The sequence below is a fragment of the Salvelinus fontinalis genome, chromosome 1 (assembly GCF_029448725.1).
Source record: "Salvelinus fontinalis isolate EN_2023a chromosome 1, ASM2944872v1, whole genome shotgun sequence".
Taxonomy (NCBI): Eukaryota; Metazoa; Chordata; class Actinopteri; order Salmoniformes; family Salmonidae; genus Salvelinus; species Salvelinus fontinalis.
In genome coordinates, this window is record NC_074665.1 from 40,882,167 (window position 1) to 40,908,596 (window position 26,430).

Genomic DNA, 26,430 nt, shown 5'->3' on the forward strand with positions numbered 1-26,430 from the left:
TCAATGAGTTGCTGCCACAGACTGATTTCAGGTTAAGCATCAGTACTTTCACTCTCATACGGTTTTCCACTGCATTTTTTTGCTCTTCCATCATATTTATATCATTAATGTTTCTAGAGCTGCTTATCAGCGCTGTGCGTATGTGCAGCTTTGAGTATACTCTAATGCAACGGTTCCCAGCCTTTACAGGGACCTCCAAATCAGTCATAAGTTGCAACAACAAAAATCTGGTCAAATTTCGAGTCAGTTTTAGCAGTGAACGTAACACATTAAAGGCATTTTATTACAAATTGGAAAAATATATTTTAAAAAATGTATGCATTCGGTACGGCCGCGGATCACGGCCTGAAAACCACTGCTCTAATTTGCATTATCAGTAATGGCTAAACAAGAGTGGTTAGCAGCAATATGTTATATCTGGAAGCATGCTAGAAAACTCCATTATCCACCAGCCAGCACCAACCGCCTGCTCCTCTATCTCCTCACCCAGGGAAGACCCACACTATGCTGGGCAGTCAGGAACAGCCAGGGGTGATCCCACGGGCGGTCCGAGGTGTCTTCAACCTGGTGAAAGCCAAGGAGAGGGAGCACGAAGGCTGGGACTACAGCATCGGCATGTCCTACCTGGAAATATACAACGAGAAGGTAGGACTGGGTGGTCTGATCTTTTATGAAATATGCTTAGCGGTTTTGTTTGGTTATAATTGTTGCTGGTATTTATTGTGATGCATTGTGAGTGTTTTCATGTGTTTGAAAATATGTCTTTAATTAATTTGTCATTCCTCACCTCCTCAAAACACATCAGGGGAGAAAGTCAGAATGGAGGGACCTTAGATCCTCTCCAATGCATTTTTGAGAATGAGGTGGACACAAAGAATAGAAAGGGAAACTAATGTTGAATCAATGATTTGGTTTTATTTTACTGAGACTTTTTTGTGCCGTGTTTTTACATCTCATGGTCTGTCCCTGGATCCTTCCCTGTTCCAGGTGCTGGACCTGTTGTCTCCCAGTGCTCAGGATCTGCCCATCCGAGAGGACAAGGACAGGAACATCCTCATCCCGGGCCTGACCCACACGCCCCTCTCCTCCTTCTCCGACTTCCACTCTCACTTCATCCCTGCCAGCCTCAACCGCACCACGGCCTCCACCAAGCTCAACCAGCGCTCCAGCCGCAGCCACGCCATTCTACTTATCAAGGTTTCTACACACTCTGACTCCCATAGGTTTATTTTTATATATATATATATATATATATATATATATATATATATATATATATATATATATATATATATATATATTTATCATTAGATACATGACATAGATAGAAGTACATAAAGCATCCCTCTGGTTGCTGCTGCTATGCTTGTTGGGACAATCTCGGGGAGGTAAAGACCTCTGTCTTTAATAGCACAGTCCGTGTGGCTAGTGATTACGGCAACTCATATTTTGCAGTCTGAACCCAGATTTAGATATCTCTGTAGCAGAGCCATAGATGGGTCACAAAATTATTCCCCACCCCTCCCTTCCTCTTTCCCTCCACTCTCCATACCTTTATCCTTCTCCACTTTTCTCCCTTGCTCCTTCCCCACCATATCTTTATCGTTCTCCACTTTTCTCCCTTGCTCCTTCTCCACCATACCTTTATCGTTCTCCCAGTTTTCCCATTCTTCTTTTCCTCCTCAATTATAATGGTTAATTCTAAATGTGGGCCTTGGTAATAATGTCCAACTGACACTAGTGGAAATGTATCGCTTCTCCTTGTGCTTTAAGCAAATTGTCTGAATTACTGTCTGACTATGTTAAATCTGAATTATTAATTTTGGATGATTTTTAATCTGGATTGGTTGATGCCAGTATCAGATTGGCTGAGAGAGATTTAGCGCAGTACAAATATAACTTGGCTGATAACTAAAACAACTTGCCCCAACTTTAAACACCCTGAAAAATGAACTATTTTAGATATTATTCTAACAAATGCCCCACATAAGTATACTGCCAATGGAATATTTTCGGGATACAAATCTTTCCCTTTAAAGACCATTCGATACATATCTAAATATATGGGCTCCGATACAGGAACAATGCGTTTTAGTTTGAAACGATTCGGTTTGATTAGAGAATGAGTCAATGCACTAACATTCGTTGTGTAAACACATTCATTTTCCATTCTAAATTAAAATCTGCTGCTGATGGAGCTCATGAGCTGGCCTCTGCGCTGGATCTGTCTGAGCTGACGTGTGTGTGTGCGTGCGTGTATAAATTGTGTGTCTACGATGTAGGCACCTGATCTGAGCCATAAGGGAGACTAGGCATCTACCTCTCCACTATCATCATGGGGTGGCGGGTGGCAGGCGGTGGCAATGTAGCATGTTTTTTTGTGTGTGTGTGTGTGTCCGTTCTGAAATCACCATCACCTAGTAATTAACTTGTCATTTTTGCAGATTAAGTGTTTGGGCTAGTAATGTATCAATATATTTTTACAAATTAGCTATGACATAGCCAATGAATACTGTATATATGGCACAACTTTAATTTCGCATAATCTCAAAATCAAATGGTTTTGACCGTTCGGAAGTTTTTAGTGAGCTTCTTTTCCCTTGGTTTTGCTTCGCAAAGTGATTGATGTGCTCAGTTATGAAATGATCAATTTTACGCTTTATTTCTCAAGATGACCATATACGCTGATTGTTTAGCCTAAAGCAAAACTATTGCTGACGGTGAACCTGAAGAATCAAAATGAAATCTATTGTTAGCCCTGTTCAGCAGGTAGTCTATAGCCAGATGAGAGCTGCCTCCGGTAGCTTAATTTTATTCCAGTAAAACACAATTTTCAAGCGCGCATCAGGCGTTAAGGCCGAGCCCTGTCTCATCTTGTCCAGAACAAGTAACAAAAAAATCTAACAACAATCACCAATCAAACGATTACTCCAATCAGAATTGGATCAGAGAGACAAACATTGGAATAATATTCAAATCTATTTTTCCATGTAGTCCTACGTGCATATTGGCTACAGTCTCATGTACAAACCGATGCTGCCATGAAGGCGCCAGAAAATGTAGTCAAACTTTAATGAGACTTTTAATTACATAAATATATTTGACAAATATAATGAAGGATAATTAACATGAGCGTCTAAAGGCTTGATTCTGTCGGTATACTCGAGACACAGTTCGTTCAGATCAAATGGTCACAAATCCGGAGGGTGAAGGGGAGTGCCTTTTGCTCACAACACATCAACCACTTTGAATCTGAGTGGAGGTGCTCAGCATTTTGAAACGTATGTTTATAATTCATATAGTTCATATTAATAACCCATGCTAGTTGAAGCATCTTCCCCGTTTCTGACTTGATTTCGAACTAATATTTTCCTCTTGTCACATGAAACTAGTGCTGGGCGATATATCGATTTGATTAATTCAAATTTGTTTTTGTGCGATATGCCAAATGGCTGTATCACAAGAATTGAGGATTTGTTGTTTTTACGAGGGGTTACATTATAACTTTGGCAAATGCGGCATCTCGCCCTCTGTCAGCCCATACTGAACCGAACCATGAACCAATGGTGTCACAGCCCCTGCTAAAAAGTTGTCCACAAATAACAATCCTGGACACCCTTTCCCAAGTTGTAACCATGCCCGTGAAGTGTAGCGGCAGACATTCTATCAAAATGGACAACGAGGTAGCCAGCTCAGCCTCGCGTGAGAATGAAATCCTTCCCAAGGGTAGCAATGTTTGTTCTGTCATATGGAAGTGGTATGGGTTTGAGGTCAGATGTTCAGCAAATCAATGTCCTGTGCAAAGTGTGTCTCAAGACAATTGCCACCAGGTGTGGCAGCACAACTAACCTCTTCCAGCACCTGAGACAGAAACACTCAGTGGAATGGGAGGAATACGTGAAACTACACGATGCTGATGCTTCCAGTTGTCCCACTCCCAAAATGTCTGGTAAAAGACAATATACCATAGCCGCATAATTTTCAAACGTCAATCCATATGACAAGAACAGTTTGAGGTGGTAGAAGATAACAGATGCGGTGACTCATCATATAGCAAAATATATGGACCCCATCTATACGGTGGAAAAGCCTGGCTTCAAAAAGCTGCTAAACGCAATTGACCCCAAATATCAGCTACCAGGCCGCAAGTATTTTGCGGAAGAAGCATTGCCACGGTTATTCATCGCTACCTGCGAACGAGCAGTGGTGGGGATAAAGTACCAAATTTATCATACTTGAGTAAAAGTAATTTACAAATGAAGCACGTGTGTTTAGTAAGTAGGGGTGACCAGAATGTTTTCTTGATAAGTGTGTGGTTTGGGCCATTTTCCTGTCCTGCTTTTGATTGTCAGGGAAAATGTATGGAGTGAAAAGTACTTTTGGGGGGGGGGGGGGGGTAGTGAAGTAAAAGTTGTCAAAAATATATAAATAGTGAAGTACACATACTACTTAATAGTACTTTAAATAATTATTACTTAAGTACTTTAGCCAGCTTCTCTGTGACTCTTTCACAGTGGTGTAATGTGTCGTACTTTTCCACCACAGCCGATCTATGGTCGACCAGAACGTTGGAGCCATATCTAAGCTTGACAGTCCAGTATATAGATGGAGAATGGACATTGCTAAATGTATGCCTCTAGACATCATACTTCCCCGATGACCATACGGGTGAAATAATAGCCCAGGGTCTCAAAGACACACTGGCATGGAAGCGGAGAGAAGACATACGGTGTACATGATAAAAGCATTGCGCTTGAACAAGTGGACCCGTCTGCAGTGCTTTGAACACAGGCTTCACGTCGCTATCGGTAAGTGTGACATTGGATATGAAAATGAAAATGATGAAAGATGAAAATGCATTAACAAAATTATTCTTCAGACCAGCTGTAAACATTTATTTTATTATAATAATAATAATAAGTTACCTTTGTAGCTGGTTGTAATTCTACCAATCCAATAGCAAATTAACCACAGGCATGTTTAAAGAATAACAACAATATGGACTAAATGTAATTGATTTGAAATCTTTTCAATCAAAAAGATTAAATATGTAATCTATGCATTCCTAAACATTCCTAAACAATGTAGCAGTATTATACAGGGTGAAAAGTTTTTGCCAATATATTTTTTGTTAAATAGAAATAAGGCTTATCAAAACCTGTTACATCACGATGTGTAGGAATGCTGTGTTTGTTACATTACTAAAAATGTTGCCATTCTAAATATTATTATTATTATTTTTTACAGAGAATGGTGTGAAAGACCCTTGGATTGACTGTGCCATCGGGGTATGCAAAAAGGTTGTCATCAGCTTCAAAAATAGCAGAGATATGGTTTTGGTACCAGGACAGAAGATGGTTGAACGAGTCCTGGAGCAGGAGAAGGCCATAGCACGGGTCATGGGCACAGAGAAGAAAAGCAGGCACCTGATGCCCAGCTGGCATTATATCAACGTTTTGGAGTCAGTGAACAAAGCCAAAAGCCCACTACAAGAATTCACTGATGTGGTGTCTGGAAGCTTGTGCTGCATCTGTTCAACACCTCCTGCAGCCAGAGGAGGGTGAGAACGGTCTACACAAAGCAAATCAAGAGCGCAACACTGGAGTATCTAAATGACAAGTACGATGACCCTGCCAAAGAAGACCACCTGGATATGGCTTCATTTAATCAATCAAATGTATTTATAAAGCCCTTCTTGCATCAGCAGATGTCACAAAGTGCTGTACAGAAACCCAGCCTAAAACCCTAAACAGCAAGCAATGCAGGTGTAGAAGCAAAACCGGATCCCCGGTCCAGGAAAAAATGCATAGCAGATGACAAGGTTGAAGGCATCAAACGAAGAGCTGTTTTGGAGCTCCAGTCTCTGCTAGCTGAGAAGAGCACACCTCAGCCTGGCACAGCTCTGCATGTGCGCCTAGAAGCTGAACCTGTGGCTAAGAAGAGCAAGAAAATACTTGCAAGCATCTTCAAGAAGACCGTAACGTCTGCCTCCCAGTCAGAGGATGACACCATCAAAACTGAGCTGTCAAGCTAATTGACACAGACCCAGACACGGACTCGCTTGAGTGGTGGAGGCTTCAGAAGGCCAACTTCCCAAGACTGAGCGAACTTGTAAAGAAGTACCTATGCATTCCTGCTACAAGTGCCCCTTCAGATAGGGTCTTCAGCACAGGTGGCATGCCCTACATGTTGTAGGGCATGCCTCAAGCCAGAGTCGGTAGACAGGCTTGAGTTCCTCCAGAAACCTATAGGAGCAAAGTAAAATATTATTTTGTTTGACAAAAATTTAGTATTTGTTTTATTTTGCACATTTTCAGGGATACATGAGGCATGTTTTCATATTTAAAAAATATTATGTTCAATGACAGCCTGGCAAGTGATGGTGTTCGTTTGTTTATTTTGCACATATAGGCTTAATTGATACAGAAAGTGGCATTGTTTATTTCTTCATTTTAATGAAGAAAACACCTATTTTAATTGTCTTTTCCCCCCCCGAAAGAAACACAAAAAATTGAGATACACAGTGCATTCGGAAAGTATTCAGACAGCTTGACTTTTTCCACATTTCGTTACGTTACAGCCTTATTCTAAAATTCATTACATTGTTTTTCTCCCTCATAAATCTACACACAATACCTCATAATGAGAAAGTAAAAACAGATTTTTAAAAAATGTGTGCAAAGTGTGGCTACTTTGAAGAATCTCAAATATATAATATATTTTGATCTGTTTAACACTTTTTTGGTTATTACATGATTCCATCTGTGTTATTTCATCATTTTGATGTCTTCACTATTATTCTACAATGTAGAAAATAGTGAAAATAAAGAAAAACCCTTGAATGAGTCTAAACTTTTGACTGGTACAGGCCACCTACTTCGCGTTGGGCACAGTGCGCAGTTTGACTAGGCAGGCTACTGATATTCCCTGGGGTTGTTCGGTATGTGAAATTACTTGTAGATCAATGACTGTCAACACAGTTGCATGCTAAATTCGACACTGAAGGAGAGGACGCAACTGTTGTCAAAAACTGTAGCTTATTTTTAGGAGGGTGGAAAGAAGGCAATATAAGCAACAAAAAAAAAATTGTGAATCTGTTAATGGTGATGTTTAAATAGATTTTCTGACTGAAGACTCGAGGACCAATGCATCCATAGAATTTTTGCTATTGAGCTCAGTGACCAGTGACCATTGCCTGCATAAGAGATGCAAAGCTACCTAAATACCATCCATGCATTATTACAAAGACATTTTAGGGATTGTAATGAGCATAATTTCATGTCTGATCTGGGGTTGTGTGACTGGGACATTGTCATCGATCTCTGACTCGGATCAGGCCCTAAATTGTTTCACTTCTCTAACATTGTTGCAAATCAGAGCCCTGCATGGACATTCATTTTAAGCCCTACCCATGCCCGCAATGTTCAGGACCTACCTACCCAGGCTCAATTGCTTCTGCCAAATTTAAGGCCCTGCCCGAAATATGAAATAACTTTGTTAGTAAATCCATTAGCTGTTCCTCTCTGTCAGTCACGCTCTGCTCATGGTGGCTCTGTTTCTTTGAGTATCCATAGCTCCGTTTGGGCTGCTCTGCTCAATGACGAGACATTAGAGAGCAGTTGGTTCCTTTCGTCACTCTAAACTCTGACAAAACTCAAGGAACATTATTATTTTCTGATAAATAATCTCTCCTGTATTATACTTGACGAGTTTGAAGCACTTCTGACACCATGTTGTGATCTTAGATATCACTGTACTGCGCAGCAAATCATGCAAATGGCTCAGCTTCAAAAGGTTAGTGATACCTGAGCCATACTCGTAACCCTAGTTATTGATGCAAAAACAGGACCTACCCGTCCCTAACCCAATGTATAATGTCGAGGTCAGGTAGCAGATAAGCATGCTTCGTATAAAATAAAAAAAAAAAAAATGATAGGCCATCTATTTGAAAGAATAGTTTCTGGACATTCTTCTAATTCCATTAGAGGGAGTACTTTATTCGCCTTGAAAGTGACTGTAAATAAAGAATGATGAACTCCCATATACACATTCACTATTTTTTATTTCAACCATTTTATATATATGATGTACTAAGTAGAGGTCGACCGATTATGCTTTTTCAATGCCGATACCGATTATTGGAGGACAAAAAAAAGCCGATACCGATTAATCGGCCGATTTTATTAAAAAATAAATAAAAATGTTTTATATATATCATACACACACACATTTTTGTAATAATGACAATTGCAACAATACTGAATAAACAATGAACATTTTTATTTTAACTTAATACATAAATACACACACACACAGCTCTGAAGTGACAATGATACTGAAGAGTCTGCTTAGGAGACAAATACTCTCAACTGTTTGAATAAAAATAGAGTAAGTTACCTGTGATGAATGTTGAAAACAAAAACTGTCATTTCTATATGCAGGAAATCCTATTTTTAATAATGGGCATGGTGAGAATTGACGACCAAAGTGCGAGTCATAATTCCCATGACACCTAGCAAAATCTGAAAAGCGGTTCCTTCATTTATTCCATAGAATATTTTTAGATTCACTTAAAATAAGGTCTGTGTTTTGTGTAGGCTTACACCACCGTGCCAATTTTATAACTGTGTAGATATCCATAGGACAAGGTAACTCTGATCAATATTGGCTAAATATAAGCGAAGATAAAAAAAATTGTAGAGTGGATTTATGAAAATATGTTGACATGTTACCTTATCCTAGTGGGATTTACACGGGTATCAAAACGTCGAGGTGGTTTAAGCCTGCACGAAACACAGACCTTATTTGAAGTAGATCAAGACATTCTCTATGGAAGACATGAACGGTAAAATAATGAAGGAACCCCTTTCAAGTTCAGCCGCAAGTTATTACATGAATTATAACGCGTCGACTATTTCTCTCTAAACCATATACCTTTGACTAATCCGGAAACTATCACCTCGAAAACAAAACGTTTATTCCGTTACCTATTTTATCTAACGGGTGGCATCTATGAGTCTAAATATTCCTGTTACATTGCACAACCTTCAATGTTGTCATAATTACGTAAAATTCTGGCAAATTAGTTCGCAAAGAGCCATGCGGCCCAAACTGTTGCATATACCCTGACTGCGTGCAATGAATGCAAGAGAAATGACAATTTCACCTGGTTATTATTGCCTGCTAACCTGGATTTCTTTTAGCTAAATATGCAGGTTTAAAAATATATACTTGTGTATTGATTTTAAGAATGGCATTGATGTTTATGGTTAAGTACACATTGGAGCATTGACAGTCTTTGATCGATTGTTTTTTATAAGATAAGTTTAATGCTAGCTAGCAATTTACCTTAGCTAACTGCATTCGAGTAACAGGCAGGCTTCTCGTGGAGTGCAATGTAATCAGGTGTTAGAGCATTGGACTAGTTAACTGTAAGGTTGCAAGATTGGATCCCCCGAGCTGACAAGGTTAAAAATCTGTCAGATTTTTAACCTAGGCCGTCATTGAAAATAAGAATGTGTTCTTAACTGACTTGCCTAGTTAAATAAAGATTAAATAAAGGTGTACCTTTTTTTTGTTGATAAATTGGCGCCCACAAATACCCCGGCCATTCCGATTAATCGGTCGACCTCTAGTACTAAGTGCCATGCAGCTCTCTGCCCTACTTATTGCAGAATCGTTAACCTATATTTTTAACTTAACAGTTGTTTCTGGTGTTGTTCCTAAGATCTGGAAAGCGGAACATGTCCTCCCCCTACACTAAGGAGGAGATCCTTCTGACTTAGATAAATTGAACCGTATTTATCTTGGCTTTCCAAAGTTTTAGAATCCCTGCCCAACTCTCAGCTAATATATTTTTTTCTCATCCTTTTCTAAATGGGCACCAGTCTGGTTTTAGACCTGGTCATGGCACCATTTCAGCTGCTACGCTTGTTCTAGATGTGTTAAATTGCTTAGGTCATTAAAACCATTGTGCTGACTTATTTATAGACATTTCCAAGGTATTTGACACTCTTGACCATTAGATTCTCATTCAAAGGCTGACTGAAATAGGCCTAGATCAGTTCTCAAACTGAAGCCTATCTGTCAGATAGGACACATTGCGTGATTTCTTATGGTGTAAACCAAAGTCTAGTTTCATGTATATTACAAAAGGTGTAATGCTGGGATCGGTATTGGGGTGTGTTCTCTTCACTATTTATATGAATAATTTTGGTCTATCTGTTTATAATATTCATTTGTATTCAGAAGACACATATCTATGCTATTGCCCAAACTGTTGACCAGGCTGTATTAGAGCTGTGATCTGACTTTGTTACCTTACAATAAGTTGGTTTAAAACTTGTCCTTGATGTGGACAAGACTAAATATACAGTGCCTTCAGAAAGTATTCGCACCCCTTGACTTTTTCAACATTTTGTAAAAGTGGGATTTAATTTGCTTTTTTTTGTCGATGATCTACACAAAATACTCATGTCAAAGTGGAAGAAAAATGTAACATTTGTAAAATATAAAAAAAACATATAAAAATATTTAATGTATGAAAAAGAACACACTTGATTATATAAGTTTTCAAACCCCTGAGTGTTAGAATCACATTTGGTAGCGACTACAGCTGTGAGTCTTTCTAGATAACCCTCTAAGAGCGTTCCACGCCTGGATTATACAATCATTTTATTTTAAACGTTCTTCAAGCACTGTCAAGTTGGTAACTCTTCATATTCAGTACATAAAGTTAATATCTTTGACACATTATTTGAAGTTTTACTTTAGTGCCGTATTGCAAACAGGATGCATGTTTTGGAATATTTTTGTTTCTGTACAGGCTTCTTTCTTTTCACTCTGTCAATTAGGTTAGTGTTGTGGAGTAACTACACTGAACAAAATAATAAACTCAACATGTAAACTGTTCTCAGGTTAAAGACACTGAAATAACAGATCCCAGATATGTTCCATGTGCACAAAAAGCGGATTTCTTTCAAATGTTGTGCACGAGTTTGCTTACATCCCTGTTAGTGAGAATTTCTCCTTTGCCAAGATGGCCCATCCACCTGATGGGTGTGGCATATCAAGGCACTGATTAAACAGCATGGTCATTACACAGGTGCACCTTGTGCTGGAGACCATAATAGGCCACTCTAAAATGTGCAGTTTTGTCACACACCACAATACCACAGATGTCTCAAGTTTTGAGGGAGTGCCATTAGCATGCTGACTGTAGGAATGTCCTCCAGAGCTGTTGCCAGATAGTTGGCTTGTTCTCATTAAAGATCCGTAGATCACTTCATTACTACCTTTTTTGTTTGCCAAACTATACAAGCTTCCCACTTACCTTATTTAGTTCTTAAAGTATAAAAACATGACATAAGCAACCCTGTGAACGGGTTTGGTAACTCTTGAGGTTCCTCAGGTCTCCACCGAACTAGGTAAATCCGCTTTTAAGTTTAACGCTCCACATTTTTGGAATCGCTTACAAAATGCATTATGTTTGGATTTGCTCAGTTTAAAACTCTGACAAATGAATTCACGAGGTGTGCAATTGTTTTGATTTTACTTTTGATAACTTGTTTGTGATTGATGTTCTAGTGTACTTCGTATTGTAGTTTTATATTTTCTTTTATGTCTTCAGGGCACTATTGAAAATGAGACACCTGGTCTCAATTGGGCTTCCCTGAATAAATACAAGTTAATAGTTCCTTCTGCCTCTCCCCAGGTGGTGCGGACACAGCGCAACCCCCCGCACCGGCAGCAGACAGGCAAGCTCTACCTCGTGGACCTGGCCGGCTCGGAGGACAACCGGCGTACGGGCAACAGGGGCATCCGCCTAAAGGAGAGCGGCGCCATCAACCTCTCCCTCTTCACCCTCAGCAAGGTGGTGGACTCACTCAACGCGGGCGGCGGCGGGCGTGTGCCTTACCGTGACAGCAAGCTGACGAGGCTTCTGCAGGACTCGCTGGGCGGCTCGTCCCACTCGGTCATGATCACCAACATCGCACCCGAGTACACATTCTACTTTGAAACCTTCACAGCACTCAACTTTGCCGCCAAGTCCAAGCAGATTGTCAACAAGCCCTTCGTACGGGAGACGGTGACCGTGCCGTCTGTACAAGGTGAGAAAGGGGGGTGAAATTCAGAGCTATTTATATTATGGGCCCGTTCATTGCAGGCAGCAAGTAATATGGCACAGCACAATTATAGATTTTGATGGATTCGAGTTTGACAAGAACCCTGTGGTGCTAAAATGACTCACCCCTTTTTTCCTGGTGGTTCTTGTTTGACATAAAATTGTATTAATCACAACAACAACAAACAAAAAACAAACAAAAATTAGACAGCTATGTATGTATGTATGTTAATGACTCCATTATACAATCATACAATCAATTTGACATAGTTTTTGCCAATCTAACTTCCAAACAACATAATGGTAATAATTTATTTGAATGGTAAATCTCTACTGATGAACTGGGTAAATCAAGATGTAGCCTCGGTCTATTCACAATACAGGTGAATGCATATTATTCAAATGGAGTGTGTGTGAGCATTGAGTTGAGCTTGTTTTAGCTACAGATTACTAACTATCCCTTCCATTTAGGACTTCTTATATTGGCAACTATTAGAACATATTATTTTGTTGAACTGATCAATAACATAGAAGCATTCTCTTTTATACAAGTGTGTGCAGTCTCTTTTACGAAAGTAATGACTCATTTACGAGGCAGAATTTGGCTGTCGAATCTGACTGTGCTTATGGAATCTAGTAGAAACCGGACGGGAGTCGAGGTAGACTAAGAAGTGATTAGATTGTTTGGTGACGAGAGAGACGAGTTAACGTTTGTGGTCGCAATCAGCTTTGACGTCAACATATTTTGTGTTATGGTATGCATATTATCACACAAAATGTACTAGGGAAGTGAATTCAGCTGTAAGCTAGCAAGGAAAGTTAGCTTCCAGTTTTAATTGTAGCCTAGCGGTATCGTCTTGCATCATAAGTGTTCTAGGCTGTATGGACATTGTTTTGCCTACAGTAATGAACAGTTTCAACATTTCTACATGCCGTGGTGCATTATTCAAGTGTGTTAACTTCTGTGCAGCGTGACTGGGGAGCTAACAATGTAGCCTAGACAGCTCTAGCAATGATTGAGTAAATGGACCAGGCACTTTGCTCTTCATGCTTTTAAAGGGGCTATGCTCATTTAGACTTGATCCCCTCAATCACGTGAGACACATTTGAAAGATGAACTGAACGTAACAAATCCTAGTACAGAACCATTATCTATTTTTGAAAAAGTACAGCATTTAGAGTACCGTGGAACACTAGTAAGCTGTAATGTATTATGGAAACTATCCCAAAGTTAAGGTTCTTTAGAAAACCCAGTTGGATGATTCCCAGGAACAGGGAATAAGCTGGGAGGGAACCCTCTTACCAAGATTTCTTAAAAACCTGGGAACTTTGAGAAAGTTGACATTTTATAAAAACCCAACTCGACGTGAGCATGTGCTTATCCTCCAGCAAACTTTAGATAATGTGTACGCACAGTTTCTAGTTGTTGAAGTATTATGTCGCAAGGCAAAAGTAGTAGCCTTGTGCAAATGGGGAATATATGACTCTTAGGTAGCCTAGCTAAATATAATAAGATGTAAACATTTGCCGTTAGGGAGAAGAGTGAAACTTTATTTATGTCTCTGCATTCCAAAATAATTAGAAAAATACATTTCCATGATCATTGCAGAATAAATTCCTCACCTATTCTCACTATTGTGGTTTCATAGGCTACTTGCAAAGTAGTCTATAGGCCTACAACAAGTTAGTATAGGCTACCATTCGTCCCATCTCTCATTTAATTGGACCCACATCACAGTAGTAAATTAGATGAGCTATTTCAAGTATTTTGCTCTATGCGATCCAATCCGAAGCGCAGTTTAACGGTTGAATAATGTTTCAACCTTTCCATTGGCATTTGTAAGCTAGACCTACAGTTGAAGTCGGAAGTTTACATACACTTAGGTTGGAGTCATTAAAACACATTTCAACCACTCCACAATTGTCTTGTTAACAAACTATAGTTTTGGCAAGTCGGTTAAGACATCTACTTTGTGCACAAGTAATTTTTCCAACAATTGTTTACAGACAGATTATTTAACTTATTATTCACTGTATCACAATTCCAGTGGGTCAGATGTTTACATACACTAAGTTGACTGCCTTTAAACAGCTTGGGAAATTCCAGAAAATGATGTCATGGCTTTACAAGCTTCTAATAGGCTAATTGACATAATTTCTCTCAATTGGAGGTGTACCTGTGGATGTATTTCAAGGCCTACCTTCAAACTCAGTGCCTCTTTGCTTGACATCATGGGGAAATTTAAAAAAGAAATCAGCTAAGACCTCAGAAAAACTATTGTAGACCTCCACAAGTCTGGTTCATCCTTGAGAGCAATTTCCAAACGCCTGAAGGTACCACGTTCATCTGTACAAACAATAGTACGCAAGTATAAACACCATAGGACCACGCAGCCATCATACCGCTCAGGAAGGAGATGCGTTCTGTCTCCTAGAGATTAATGTACTTTGTTGCGAAAAGTGCAAATCAATCCCAGAACAACAGCAAAGAACCTTGTGAAGATGCTGGAGGAAACGGGTACGAAAGTATCTATATCCACAGTAAAACGAGTCCTATATCGGCATAACCTGAAAGACCGCTCAGCAAGGAAGAAGCCACTGCTCCAAAACCGCCATAAAAAAGCCAGACTACGGTTTGCAACTGCAAATGGGGACAAATATCATAATTTTTGGAGAAATGTCCTCTGGTCTGATGAAACAAAAATAGAACTGTTTGGCCAAAATGACCATTGTTATGTTTGGAGGAAAAAGGGGGATGCTTGCAAGCTGAAGAACACCATCCCAACCGTGAAGCACGGGGGTGGCAGCATCATGTTGTGGGGGTGCTTTGCTGCAGAAGGGACTGGTGCACTTCACAAAATAGATGGCATCATGAGGTAGGAAAATGATGTGGATATATTGAAGCAACATCTCAAGACATCAGTAAGTTAAAGCTTGGTCGCAAATGGACATGACCCCAAGCATACTTCCAAAGTTGTGGCAAATGGCTGAAGAACAACAAAGTCAAGGTATTGGAGTGGCCATCACAAAGCCCTGACCTCAATCCCATAGAACATTTGTGGGCAGAACTGAAAAAGCGTGTGCGAGCAAGGAGGCCTACAAACCTGACTCAAGTTACACCAGCTCTGTCGGGAGGAATGGGCTAAAATTCACCCAACTTATTGTGGGAAGCTTGATGAAGGCTACCTGAAACGTTTGACCCAAGTTAAACAATTTAAAGGCAATGCTACCAAATACTAACTGAGTGTATGCAAACTTCTGAGCCAGGAATGTGATGAAAGAAATAAAAGCTCAAATAAATCATTCTCTATTATTATTCTGACATTTCACATTCTTAAAATAAAGTGGTGATTCTAACTGACCTAAAACAGGAAATGTTTACGAGGATTAAATGTCTGTAATTTTGAAAAACCGAATTTAAATGTATTTGGCTAAGGTGTATGTAAACCTCCGACTTTATCTATACATATGAATATTGTAATGTCAAGTTTCTTGTGTAGACAATATTTAATTTCTAAGCATAATACATACAGTTGCAAGAAAAAGTATGTGAACCTGTTTGAATTACCTGGATTTTTGCATAAATTGGTCAAACAATGTGATCTAATCTTCCATATATAACAGACAGTCGGCTAAAACTAATAACACACATTGTTGTATTTTTCTTGCCTATTTTGAATACATAATTTAAACATTCACAGTGTAGGTTGGGGAAAAAATTGTGAACTTCTAGGCTAATGACTACTCCAAAAGCTAATTGGAGTCAGCTAACCTGGAGTCCAATCAATGAGATGAGGTTGTAGATGTTGGTTAGATCTGCCCTGCAATATAAAAAACTCACAAAATATGAGTTTGCTATTCACATGAAGCATTGCCTGATGTGAACCATGCCTCTAACAAAAGAGATATCAGAAGAACCAAGATTAAGAATTGTTGATTTGCATAAAGCTGGAAATGGTTACAAAAGTATCTTTTAAAAGCTTTGATGTTTCAGTCCACGGTAAGACAAATTGTCTAGAAATGGAGAAAGTTCAGCACGATTGCTACTCTCCCTAGGAGTGGCCGTCCTGCAAAGATGGCTGCAAGAGCACAGCGCTGAATGAGGTTAAGAAGAATCCTAGTGTCAGCTAAAGACTTGCAGAAATCTCTGGAACATGCTAACATCTCTGTTGACGAGTCTACCATATGTAAAACACTAAACAAGAATGGTGTTCATGGGAGAACACCATGGAGGAAGCTACTGCTGTCCAAAAAAACATTGCTGCACGTCTGAAGTTCGCAAAAGAGCATCTGGATGTTCCACAGGCAAAATATTCTGTGGACAGATGGAACTACAGTTGAGTTGTTTGGAAGGAACACAACACTGTGCGGAGAAAAAAAACACAGCACACATCAAAACCTCATCCCAACTGTAAAGTATGGTGGAGGGAGCATCATGGTTTGGGCTGCTTTGCTGCCTCAGGTCTTGGACAGCTTGCTATCATCGACTGAAAAATGAATTCCCAAGTTTAGCCTTATATTCTTCTGCAAAATGTTTATCTGTCCGCCAATTGAAGTTGGGTGATGCAACAGGACAACAACCCAAAACATAGAAGTAAATCAACAGAAGAAAATACGCCTTCTGGGGTGGCCCAGTCAGGGTTCTGACCTCAACACGATTGAGATGCTGTGGCATGACCTCGAGCAGTTCACACCAGACATCACAAGAATATTGCTGAACTGAAACAGCTTTGTAAAGAGGAAAATAATTCCTCCTGACCGTTGTGCAGGTCTGATCCGCAACTACAGAAAACGTTTGGTTGAGGTTATTGCTGCCAAAGGAGGGTCAACCAGTTATTAAATCCAAGGGTTCACATACTTTTCCCACCCTGCACTGTGAATGTTTACACAGTGTGTTCAATGAAAACAAAAGGTATAATTGTTTGTTATTCGATTAAGCAGACTGTGTTTGTCTATTGTTGGGACTTCGATGAAGATCAGGTCAAATTTTATGACCAATTTATGCAGAAAGCCAGGTAATTCCAAAGGGTACACATACTTTTTCTTGTCAATGTATATCAGAACCATTGCAGAATAAATTCCTCACCATTTCTGGTTATGTTGAGACGGTTGAGTTTATTTTTCTGAAGTAGCCATACAACAATTTACCATCCACATATCATTTAATTGGGCCTATTAGATAGGCTATTATTATTTCTAGTTTTTTCTATATGCATCTGACAGGCAGCGTGGTTTATAACACACAGTAAAATTAAACAGGTGAACAGACAGTTTATTTTGCATTGAAGTGTGTAGGCTACCACTGTAAGTAGGTCTACTGTGCTATACTCAGATAGTGTATAGACACTATTTCAGAATTTGTGGGCAGTGCAGCATATTTAGGTTCCATAAAAAGTTAATGCAAAACATTATTGTGTTCAAATGATCTGTTTACAAGTCCACAACCATTTGCAATTGTTGGTCTTTCAGAAACGCCTCACAAAGACATTGGTAGAATGGCGCCGGAGGGGATGGCTGACGTTTTACGTGCTCCTAACCGTTTGATCAAGTTTGCTATTTCCTTTAGATACTGACTTGGTCTAATTCCAGTAGGTCCAAAATATACAGCAAATAAGGACATTATAACTCGCCCATAATTCAACTTTTATAGTGACAATCTCATTAACGCGCAAGTTTTTACGACGGGTCAGATTTTTAAAACGGGAAGCATGGGTATGTATGGCATTGTTAAATCTCAATATATATTTGCATGCTCAGTCTTGGTGACAAATTTACGCAGTGTTTATTTATGAGGCACCAGGATTTTGCAACATTAATTTTGATATGTAATATCATTGATGTCCCCCTCCCCTCTGTGCTTCAGTGAAGAGGTCCAGGGAGGAGCAGGAGGCTGGGCGGTCCGGTGAGCCCCAGAAAAAGAAGCTAAAAGACGTGAAGAAGACTGGCCAGGAGGAGCCTACACCCCCAGCACAGCTACACAGGTTGGAGGCCCTTCCCTATTGAACACAATCTATATCTTCCCTACACAAAAAAAGGAACTATAGCAACAAACTATACCAACCGTAATTGTGCAAATAGGGTTTCACAATATATTAGTCTTCATTTCTGTATTAGCCGAGAATTACAGAAAAACATATTGTTGTCAGTGTTGGTCATTATGGCCAAGAAATGATCAATATTGGCTCAATGTCCACATCAGTGAATCCTTAATTTACACACCTGACCCAGTTCACCATTAAGCCATTCCAGTGTTTAATCAATGTGTTATACATACATACAGTACCTGTCAAATGTTTGGACACATCTACTCATTCCAGGGTTTTTCTTTATCTTTACTATTTTCTACATTGTAGAATAATAGTGAAGACATTAAAACTATGAAATAACACATGGAATCATCTAGCAACAAAAAAGTGTTAAACAAATCAAATATATTTCAGATTGTTCAAAGTAGCCACCCTTTGACTTGACGACAGCTTGGCACACTCTTGGCATTCTCTCAACCAGCTTAATGAGGAATGCTTTTCCAACAGTCTTGACTAAGTTCCCACATGCTGAGCACTTGTTGGCTGCTTTTCCTTCTCTCTGCGGTCCAACTCATCCCAAACCATCTCAATTGGGTTGAGGTCGGGTGATTGTGGGGGCCAGGTAATCTGATGCAGCACTCCATCACTCTCCTTGTTCAAATAGCCCTTACACAGCCTGGAGGTGTGTTGGGTCATTGTCCTGTTGACAAACAAATGATAGTCATGCTATGCGCAAACCAGATGGGATGGCGTATCGCTGCAGAATGCTTTGGTAGCCATGCTGGTTAAGTGTGCCTTGAATTTAAAATTAATCACAGACATTGTCACCAGCAAAGCATCATCACACCACCACTTCCATGCTTAAAGGTGGGAACCACACATGCAGAGATCATCCATTCACCTACTCTACGTCTCACAAAGACACGGCGGGAGGAACCAAAAATCTCACATTTTCACATCAGGGCAGATTTTCACTGGTCTAATGTCTATTGCTTGTGTTTCTTGGCCCAAGCAAGTATTTTCTTATTATTGGTGTCCTTTAGTAGTGGTTTCTTTGCAGCAATTTGACCATGAAGGTCTCATTCACACAGTCTCCTCTGAACAGTTGATGTTGAGATGTGTCTGTTACTTAAACTGTGTGAAGCATTTATTTGGGTGCAATCTGAGGTGCAGATAACTCTAATGAACTTATCCTCTGCAGCGGGGGTAATTCTGGGTTTTCCTTTTCCTGTGGCAGGCCTCATGACAACCAGTTTCTTCATAGCGCTTGATGGTTTTTGCGACTGCACTTGAAGAAACTTTCAAAGTTCTTCACATTTTCCGGGTAGACTGACATTCATGTCTTAAAGTAATGGGGCGGCAGGTAGCTTAGTGGTTAGAGCGTTGGATTAGTAACCGGAAGGTTGAGCTGACAAGAGAAAAATCTGTTGTTCTGCCCCTGAACAAGGCAGTTAACCCACTGTTCCTAGGCCGTCGTTGTAAATAAGAATTTGTTCTTAACTGACTTGCCTAGTAAAATATATATTTTTTTAAATCTTTAAAAATATGGACTGTCGTTTCTCTTTGCTTATTTGAGCTGTTCTTGCCATAATATGGACTTGTTCTTTTTACCAAATAGGGTTATCTTTTTTATATCATCCCTACCTTGTCACAACACAATTAATTGGCTCAAACGCATTAAGAAGGAAAGAAATTCCACAAATTAACTTTTAGGAAGGCACACCTGTTAATTGAAATGCATTCCAGGTGAGAGAATGCAAAGCTGTCATCAAAGGTTGGCTAATTTGAAGAATCTAAAATATAACATATTTAGATTTTGTTTTACACTTTGTTTTGGTTACTACATGATTCCATATGTGTTATTTCATGGTTTTATTATTCTACAATGTAGAAAATAGTAAAAAATAAAGAAAGAAAAACCCTGGAATGAGTAATCGTGCCTAACCTTTTGACTTGTACTGTAGAGATATGCCGGTGGCATTCTACGACACCGACATGCATTTCTTTATGTCAGATGGCTACTGCGTCTGCGTGTGCATGCGTGTATATAATATTATTTATTATATTTAAACATTTATTAACATAACAATTTTGAAGTGGTTAGTTGTAAGAAGGTTGACTTTCTAACGTTGTAATATGTCAAACTGTGAGTGCAGTTACATGCACACAATAATATGATTATGTGCATAGTCAGATTTGATATAGTAGTTCAATTAAAACATTTACATGCTTTGCAAGATGAACGATTTCCCTAATTACCCTGTTTACATCTGAAATCAGGCAACTTCATGGCGGTCTGATAAATGCAGAAAATTGTCAATTAAAATAAATGTTCTACCACAGCGAACATGTTATTTTTGGGAAGCATATGAATTCATAACGTATCATTTGTATGTAAAAATGACTCAAGACGCATACATTCAGGTGTTTCTGAACACACTTCCCTCGCGCTAAAGAGAGGCTAGCACACATGCGCAGATCAAATACACTGCTGGAACGGCGATTTAAGATGTTTACATGGCCTAATAATTCGAAAGATATCTTAGAAAACCAGGTATTTTCATCGCCGTATGCTTACGTCGATTTTGACCTTAAGCCGTTTTAAGATAAGCACAGTACGGTGTTTACAGGACTATTGCATAATCTACCTACTGCCATAATCAGTTTAATATTGACTTGTTAGTGTGCATATAAACATAATTTTCCACATGACTAACTGATCTCTTTCACGGTAGTGACTGAGTAAGTACCCCCATGGAAAGTTGTCTTTTTTGGGGGGACAGATGGGTATGTAATCTTCACTTCAACACTTTTGACAGATGTAGGTAACCTAATTTAACAAATGGACACTGAAAGATTATACTTTGCAATAATTTATTCATGAAAAATCTACAGAAATGCGGACAAAATAAGTACACCCCTAACTTCAATAGCTGGTGTAGCCCCCTTTGGATGAAATAACTTAATGTAACTGTTTCTTGTAACTGTCTATTAGTCTCTTACATCGACTGGGAGGAATCTTTGCCTGCTCTTCTTTACAGTACTGCTTCAAATGTGTCATGTTCGTGGGCTTTTTTGCATGTACGGCCCACTTCAAGTTCCCCCCCCACAGCATTTTGACAGGATTGAAATCTGGGCTTTGACTCGGCCATTCCATAACCCACCATTTCTTCTTTTTGAGCCATTCTGTTGTAGCTTTGCTTGTGTGTTTTGGATCATTGTCCTGTTGTTGCATGAGCCATGTTTGGTTCAGGCTTCAGCTTTTTGACAGATGGCCTCACATTCTCCTCAATGGTACAATATGGGATTCATGGTTGACTCGGGACCTAGCCAACTTGCAATCATTGAGGCCGCAAAGCATCCCCCAACCATAATGCCACCGCCTCCACGCTTTACGGTTAGTATGATGTTCTTCTGTTCAAAGGCAGCGTTTCGTTTTCTCGCCAAACATGTCATCTGGCATTGAGGACAAAACAACTCCACCTTTGACTCATCTGTCCAGAGCACATTGTTCCAGTAGTTTTGCTCTTAATCCAGGTGTTGTCTGGCAAATGTCAGTCGTGTCTTGATATTATTTTTTGAGAGCAGAGGCTTCTTCCCGGCCTCCCTTGTAGGCCAAGTTTGTGCAGTCTCTTTCTGACAGTTGACTCATGCGCTTTGACATTGATTAGTGGCAAGAGAGGTTTGTAAGATCCCTTGATGTTACCCTGGGGTTCGTAGAGACTTCTATGATCATCTTTCGGTCAGCTCTTGGGCAGAATTTGGTGGGACGACCTGTGCTAGGTAGATTGCCAGTGGTCTGGAGTTTTCTCCATTTGTTGATGATCAGACAGTGGAATGATGTACTTCGAACTGCTTGGGAAATGATTTTTCACCCCTCCCAGACTCATGGGCATCAAACATCTTTATTCTGAGGGCCTCGAATAGGTATTTTGGTCTTGGCATGATGTTACCACACACCCATATGGTTAAGACCAAACCAGACCAAGTTTCTGATCTTTATGGAAGACTGGACCCTCCCAACTTAATCTGTTTTTCTAATAATTTCCACATTTTGGTGCACCTGATTTCATATTTTAGCCATTTTATGTGATGGTAAAGGTAGGGGTGTACTAACTTTTTCCGCATGAGGAAATTGCATTTTTGTTTATTTTAACTTTTGTTTTGTGATTTGTTAAATTGGGTCACCTTTTTATCAATGAATGTGGTTGGAATTAAGCTCAACTGTCCATGTGTCGAAATATGTAAAAAAAAAAAAATAATAATAATAATAATAAACTTTCCAGGCGGTGTACTTACTTTTCTACATGACTGTAAATCCATCTATCTATCCTCTCTCTGACAGCATCTTAACAGGTTTTAGGCCAGGATTTGGTAGCTGGTGCTGAAAGGAATTCTCTCCCTGTAACAAACACCACTGACAGCTGTGCCTGTTGGTGACCTTTATAGAAAGAGACATCTGTCTTTTCTATGCCTTTTGTGTTTTACTGTACTCATAACAATTCATTCTACTACTAGGAATGGGCTCTTTCTATTTTTTTTGTCTCCTTACTGAGCAACTTTGGAAGCTCCCTCCGATCTGAGCTTAGTCACATTTCTTTGTCCCTTTCCCCTGCTTATCTCTCGCTCTCTCTCTCGTCTCTTTCTCAGCCCCACAGACCCATCTGTATTGAACCGGCTGATGGCTCTGGAGAAGCTGTTGATGGGCACCCCAGTAAAGGAAAGACTCAACATGCACAGAGAGATCCAGGTAAAGAGCATGCGCTCTTTATCACAGAGTGTACACACACACACACTCAGAATAGTGTACAAGCTGATTTCCTAGTTAATAAGACTGAACTGTCATGAGATACTGAATATTCGCGTTCTCACTAGCGATGGGTACAGTTATTTGAATATCTGGACGGACGTTAGTATTAGGTCACTTGTGTGAGTGTTCACTTTGGGGGGGGGTGGTATGCCTATTTTAACAATGAAAAAGCTATGTCTGTATTAAATGATCTGTTTGACATTGTTACATACAAGGACATACCATGCAGGGGTTGACATTAAGTTGCTGATGTGCAGGTAAACTGAACATTGGGGCAGGTGGAATCTGCTTTGTGTGCTTGGGGTTATTCAGGCAGCTACATCAAAATCCACCAAATTGATTAATTGGCCACAAAATCAACATATTCCATCTCAGTCTCCGAACTTGAAATCCATTGAAAAGCTGTGGTTGAATTGAAGAGGTTAGTCCATAAGCACAGACGAAGGATATCAAGAATGTGGAAGGATTCTTCTGTATGGAGGAATGATCTAAGATCCTTCCCAATATGTTCTCCAAATATATATTTTTTTAAAGTCTCCGTGCCATTATCCTCACAAGGTGAGGTATTGAAAATAGGGGTGTCAATAATTGACACCTACCTTTTTTTTTGTTAAACAAAATCTCTTTCTCTGAGCAATCATTTTATTATAAAATAATATTTCCCACTTTTTTGGAGCATACAATATAGCTACGTATTTGAAATATTTTTGCTCTTTATCAGGTGTGTCAATAATTTCGGACCCCATTATGTGTGTTCCAACCACAAGCTGCAGTTTTGGAATAAGGCCAAGAGCGTATTTTCATCAGAATCATTAGTCTACTTTTTTCTTCTTTAACAAAAAACATCAGCTGAAAATCAGTTCAACTCGAGCAGGTGTTTTTAAGTTTATACACATAATAGCAATAAGCATTTGATTTAGTTGTTCAGTGTGCTAGCTAACCAATGTGTTTATGGTTTCATTAATTTGTCATTTGAAAAAGGCTTGTGGAAAATCCAACTACCTTGCACACCTATCATTAAAGGACAATTCCACCACGTTATAACCAGTTATGCTGTTAGTATACAGTGCATTCTGAAAGCATTCAGAACCCTTGACTTTTTCCAAATTTTGTTACGTTACAGCCTTATTCTAAAATTGAGGAAAAATATTTTATCAATCTATACACAATACCCCATAATGACAAAACGAAAACAGGTTTTTGCTCATTTATAAATAAATAAATAAAATACCTTAAGTATTCAGATCCTTTGCTATGAGACTCAAAATTGAGCTCAGGTACATCCTGTTTCCATTGATCATCCTTGATGTTTCTACTTGCTTGGAGTCCACCTGTGGTAAATTTAATTCATTGGACATGATTTGGAAAGACACACACCTGTCTATATAAGGTCCCACAGTTGACAGTGCATGTCAGAGCAAAAACCAAGCCATGAGGTCGAAGGAATTGTCCGTAGAGCTCTGAGACAGGATTGTGTCAAGGCACAGATCAGGGAAAGGTACCGCAACATTTCTGCAGCGTTGAAGGTCCCGAAGAACACAGTGGCCTCCATCGTTCTTAAATGAAAGAAGTTTTGAACCACCAAGACTCTTCATAGAGCAGACCACTGGCCAAACTGAGCAATCGGGGGAGAATGGCCTTGGTCTGGCAGATGATCAAGAATCCGATGGTCACTGACAGAGCTCCTCTGTTGAGATGGGAGAACCTTCCAGAAGGACAACCATCTCTACAGTACTCCACCAGTCAGGCCTTTATGGTAGAGTGGCCAGACGGAAGCAACTCCTCAGTAACAGGCACATGACAGCCTGCTTGGAGTTTGACAAAAGGCACGTAAAGGACTCTGACTATGCGAAACAAGATTCTCTGGTCTGATGAAACCAAGATTGAACTCTTTGGCCATCTGGAGGAAACATGGCACCATCCCTACGGTGAAGCATGGTGGTGGCAGCATCATGCTGTGTGGATGTTTTTCAGTGGCACAGACTGGGAGACTAGTCAGGATCGAGGGAAAGATGAACGTAGCAGAGATCCTTGATGAAAACCTGCTCCAGAGCGCGCAGGCCCTCAGACTGGGGCAAAGATTCACCTTTCAACAGGACAATGACCGTAAGCCCACAGCCAAGCCAACCCAGGAGTCGTCTCTGAATGTCCTTGAGTGGCCCATCCAGAGTCCGGACTTGAACCCGATCGAACATCTCTAGAGAGACCTGAAAAAAGCTGTGCAGCGATGCTCCCCATCCACCTGACAGAGATTCAGAGGATCTGCAGAGAAGAATGGGAGAAACTCCCCAATTACAGGTGTGCCCAGCTTGTAGCGTCATACCCAAGAAGAATCAAGGCTGTAATCACTGCCAAAGATGCTTCAACAAAGAACTGAGTAAAGGGTCTGAATACTTAAGTAAATGTGATATCAGTTGTATTTATATACACTACCAATCCAAAGTTTGGGGTCACTTAGAAATGTTCTTGTTTTTGAAAGAAAAGCCAAAAAAATGTGTCCAAAAAATTGCATCGAATTGATCAGAAATACAGTGTAGGCATTGTTAATGTTTTAAATGACTATTGTAGTTGGAAACGGCTGAGGAATATCTACATAGGCATACAGAGGCCCATTATCAGTACACAGTGTTGTACAAGATCTTCAGTTTCTTGACAATTTCTCGCATGGAATAGGCTTCATTTCTCAGAACAGGAATAGACTGACGAGTTTCAGAAGAAAGTCCTTTGTTTCTAGCCATTTTGAGCCTGAAATCGAACCCACAAATGCTGATGCTCCAGATACTCAACTAGTCTAAAGGCCAGTTTTATTGCTTCTTTAACCTTTGGCTGCAATCCCGCTACCGGGATGATATGACAAAAGCCAGTGATAGTGCAGGGCGCCATATTCAAACAACAGAAATCTCATAATTAAAATTCCTCAGACATTCATGTGTCTTATACCATTTTAAAGGTAATCTTGTTGTTAATCCCACCAAAGTGTCCGATTTTCAAATATGCTTTTCAGCGAAAGCACTATAAACGATTGTTAGGTCACCACAAAACCACAATAAGCACAGCCATTTTTCCAATGAAATATAGCAGTCACAAAAACCAGAAATAGAGAAAATGAATCACTAACCTTTGATTATCTTAATCAGATGACACTCATAGGACTTCATGTTACACAATACATGCATGTTTTGTTTGATTAAGTTCATATTTATATAAAAAAATCTGAGTTTACATTGGCGCGATAGATTCACTAGTTGCAAAAGCATCAAGTGATTTTAGCCACATCGTTTCAACAGAAATACTCATCATAAATGTAGATGATAATACACATGGAATTATAGATAAACCTCTCCTTAATGCAACCGCTGTGTTAGATTTCAAAAAAACTTTACGGAAAAATAAACCTTGCAATAATCTGAGACAGAGCTCAGAACAATAGCCAAATTAGCCGCCATGTTGGACTCAACGGAAACCAGAAA

General features: G+C 39.6%; 1 protein-coding gene across 2 annotated transcripts in view; it reads left to right on the forward strand.

The window, feature by feature from the left end:
* Positions 1–26,430, forward strand: part of kif22 (kinesin family member 22) — a 41,658-nt gene that overhangs the window by 1,665 nt on the left and 13,563 nt on the right. For both annotated transcript variants that reach the window (XM_055921214.1, XM_055921204.1), the window contains exons 4-8: positions 491–645; positions 988–1,197; positions 11,714–12,110; positions 17,988–18,105; positions 22,801–22,900. In XM_055921214.1, coding sequence (XP_055777189.1) covers positions 491–645; positions 988–1,197; positions 11,714–12,110; positions 17,988–18,105; positions 22,801–22,900 — 980 coding nt within the window. The remainder of the gene's footprint in view (positions 1–490; positions 646–987; positions 1,198–11,713; positions 12,111–17,987; positions 18,106–22,800; positions 22,901–26,430) is intronic.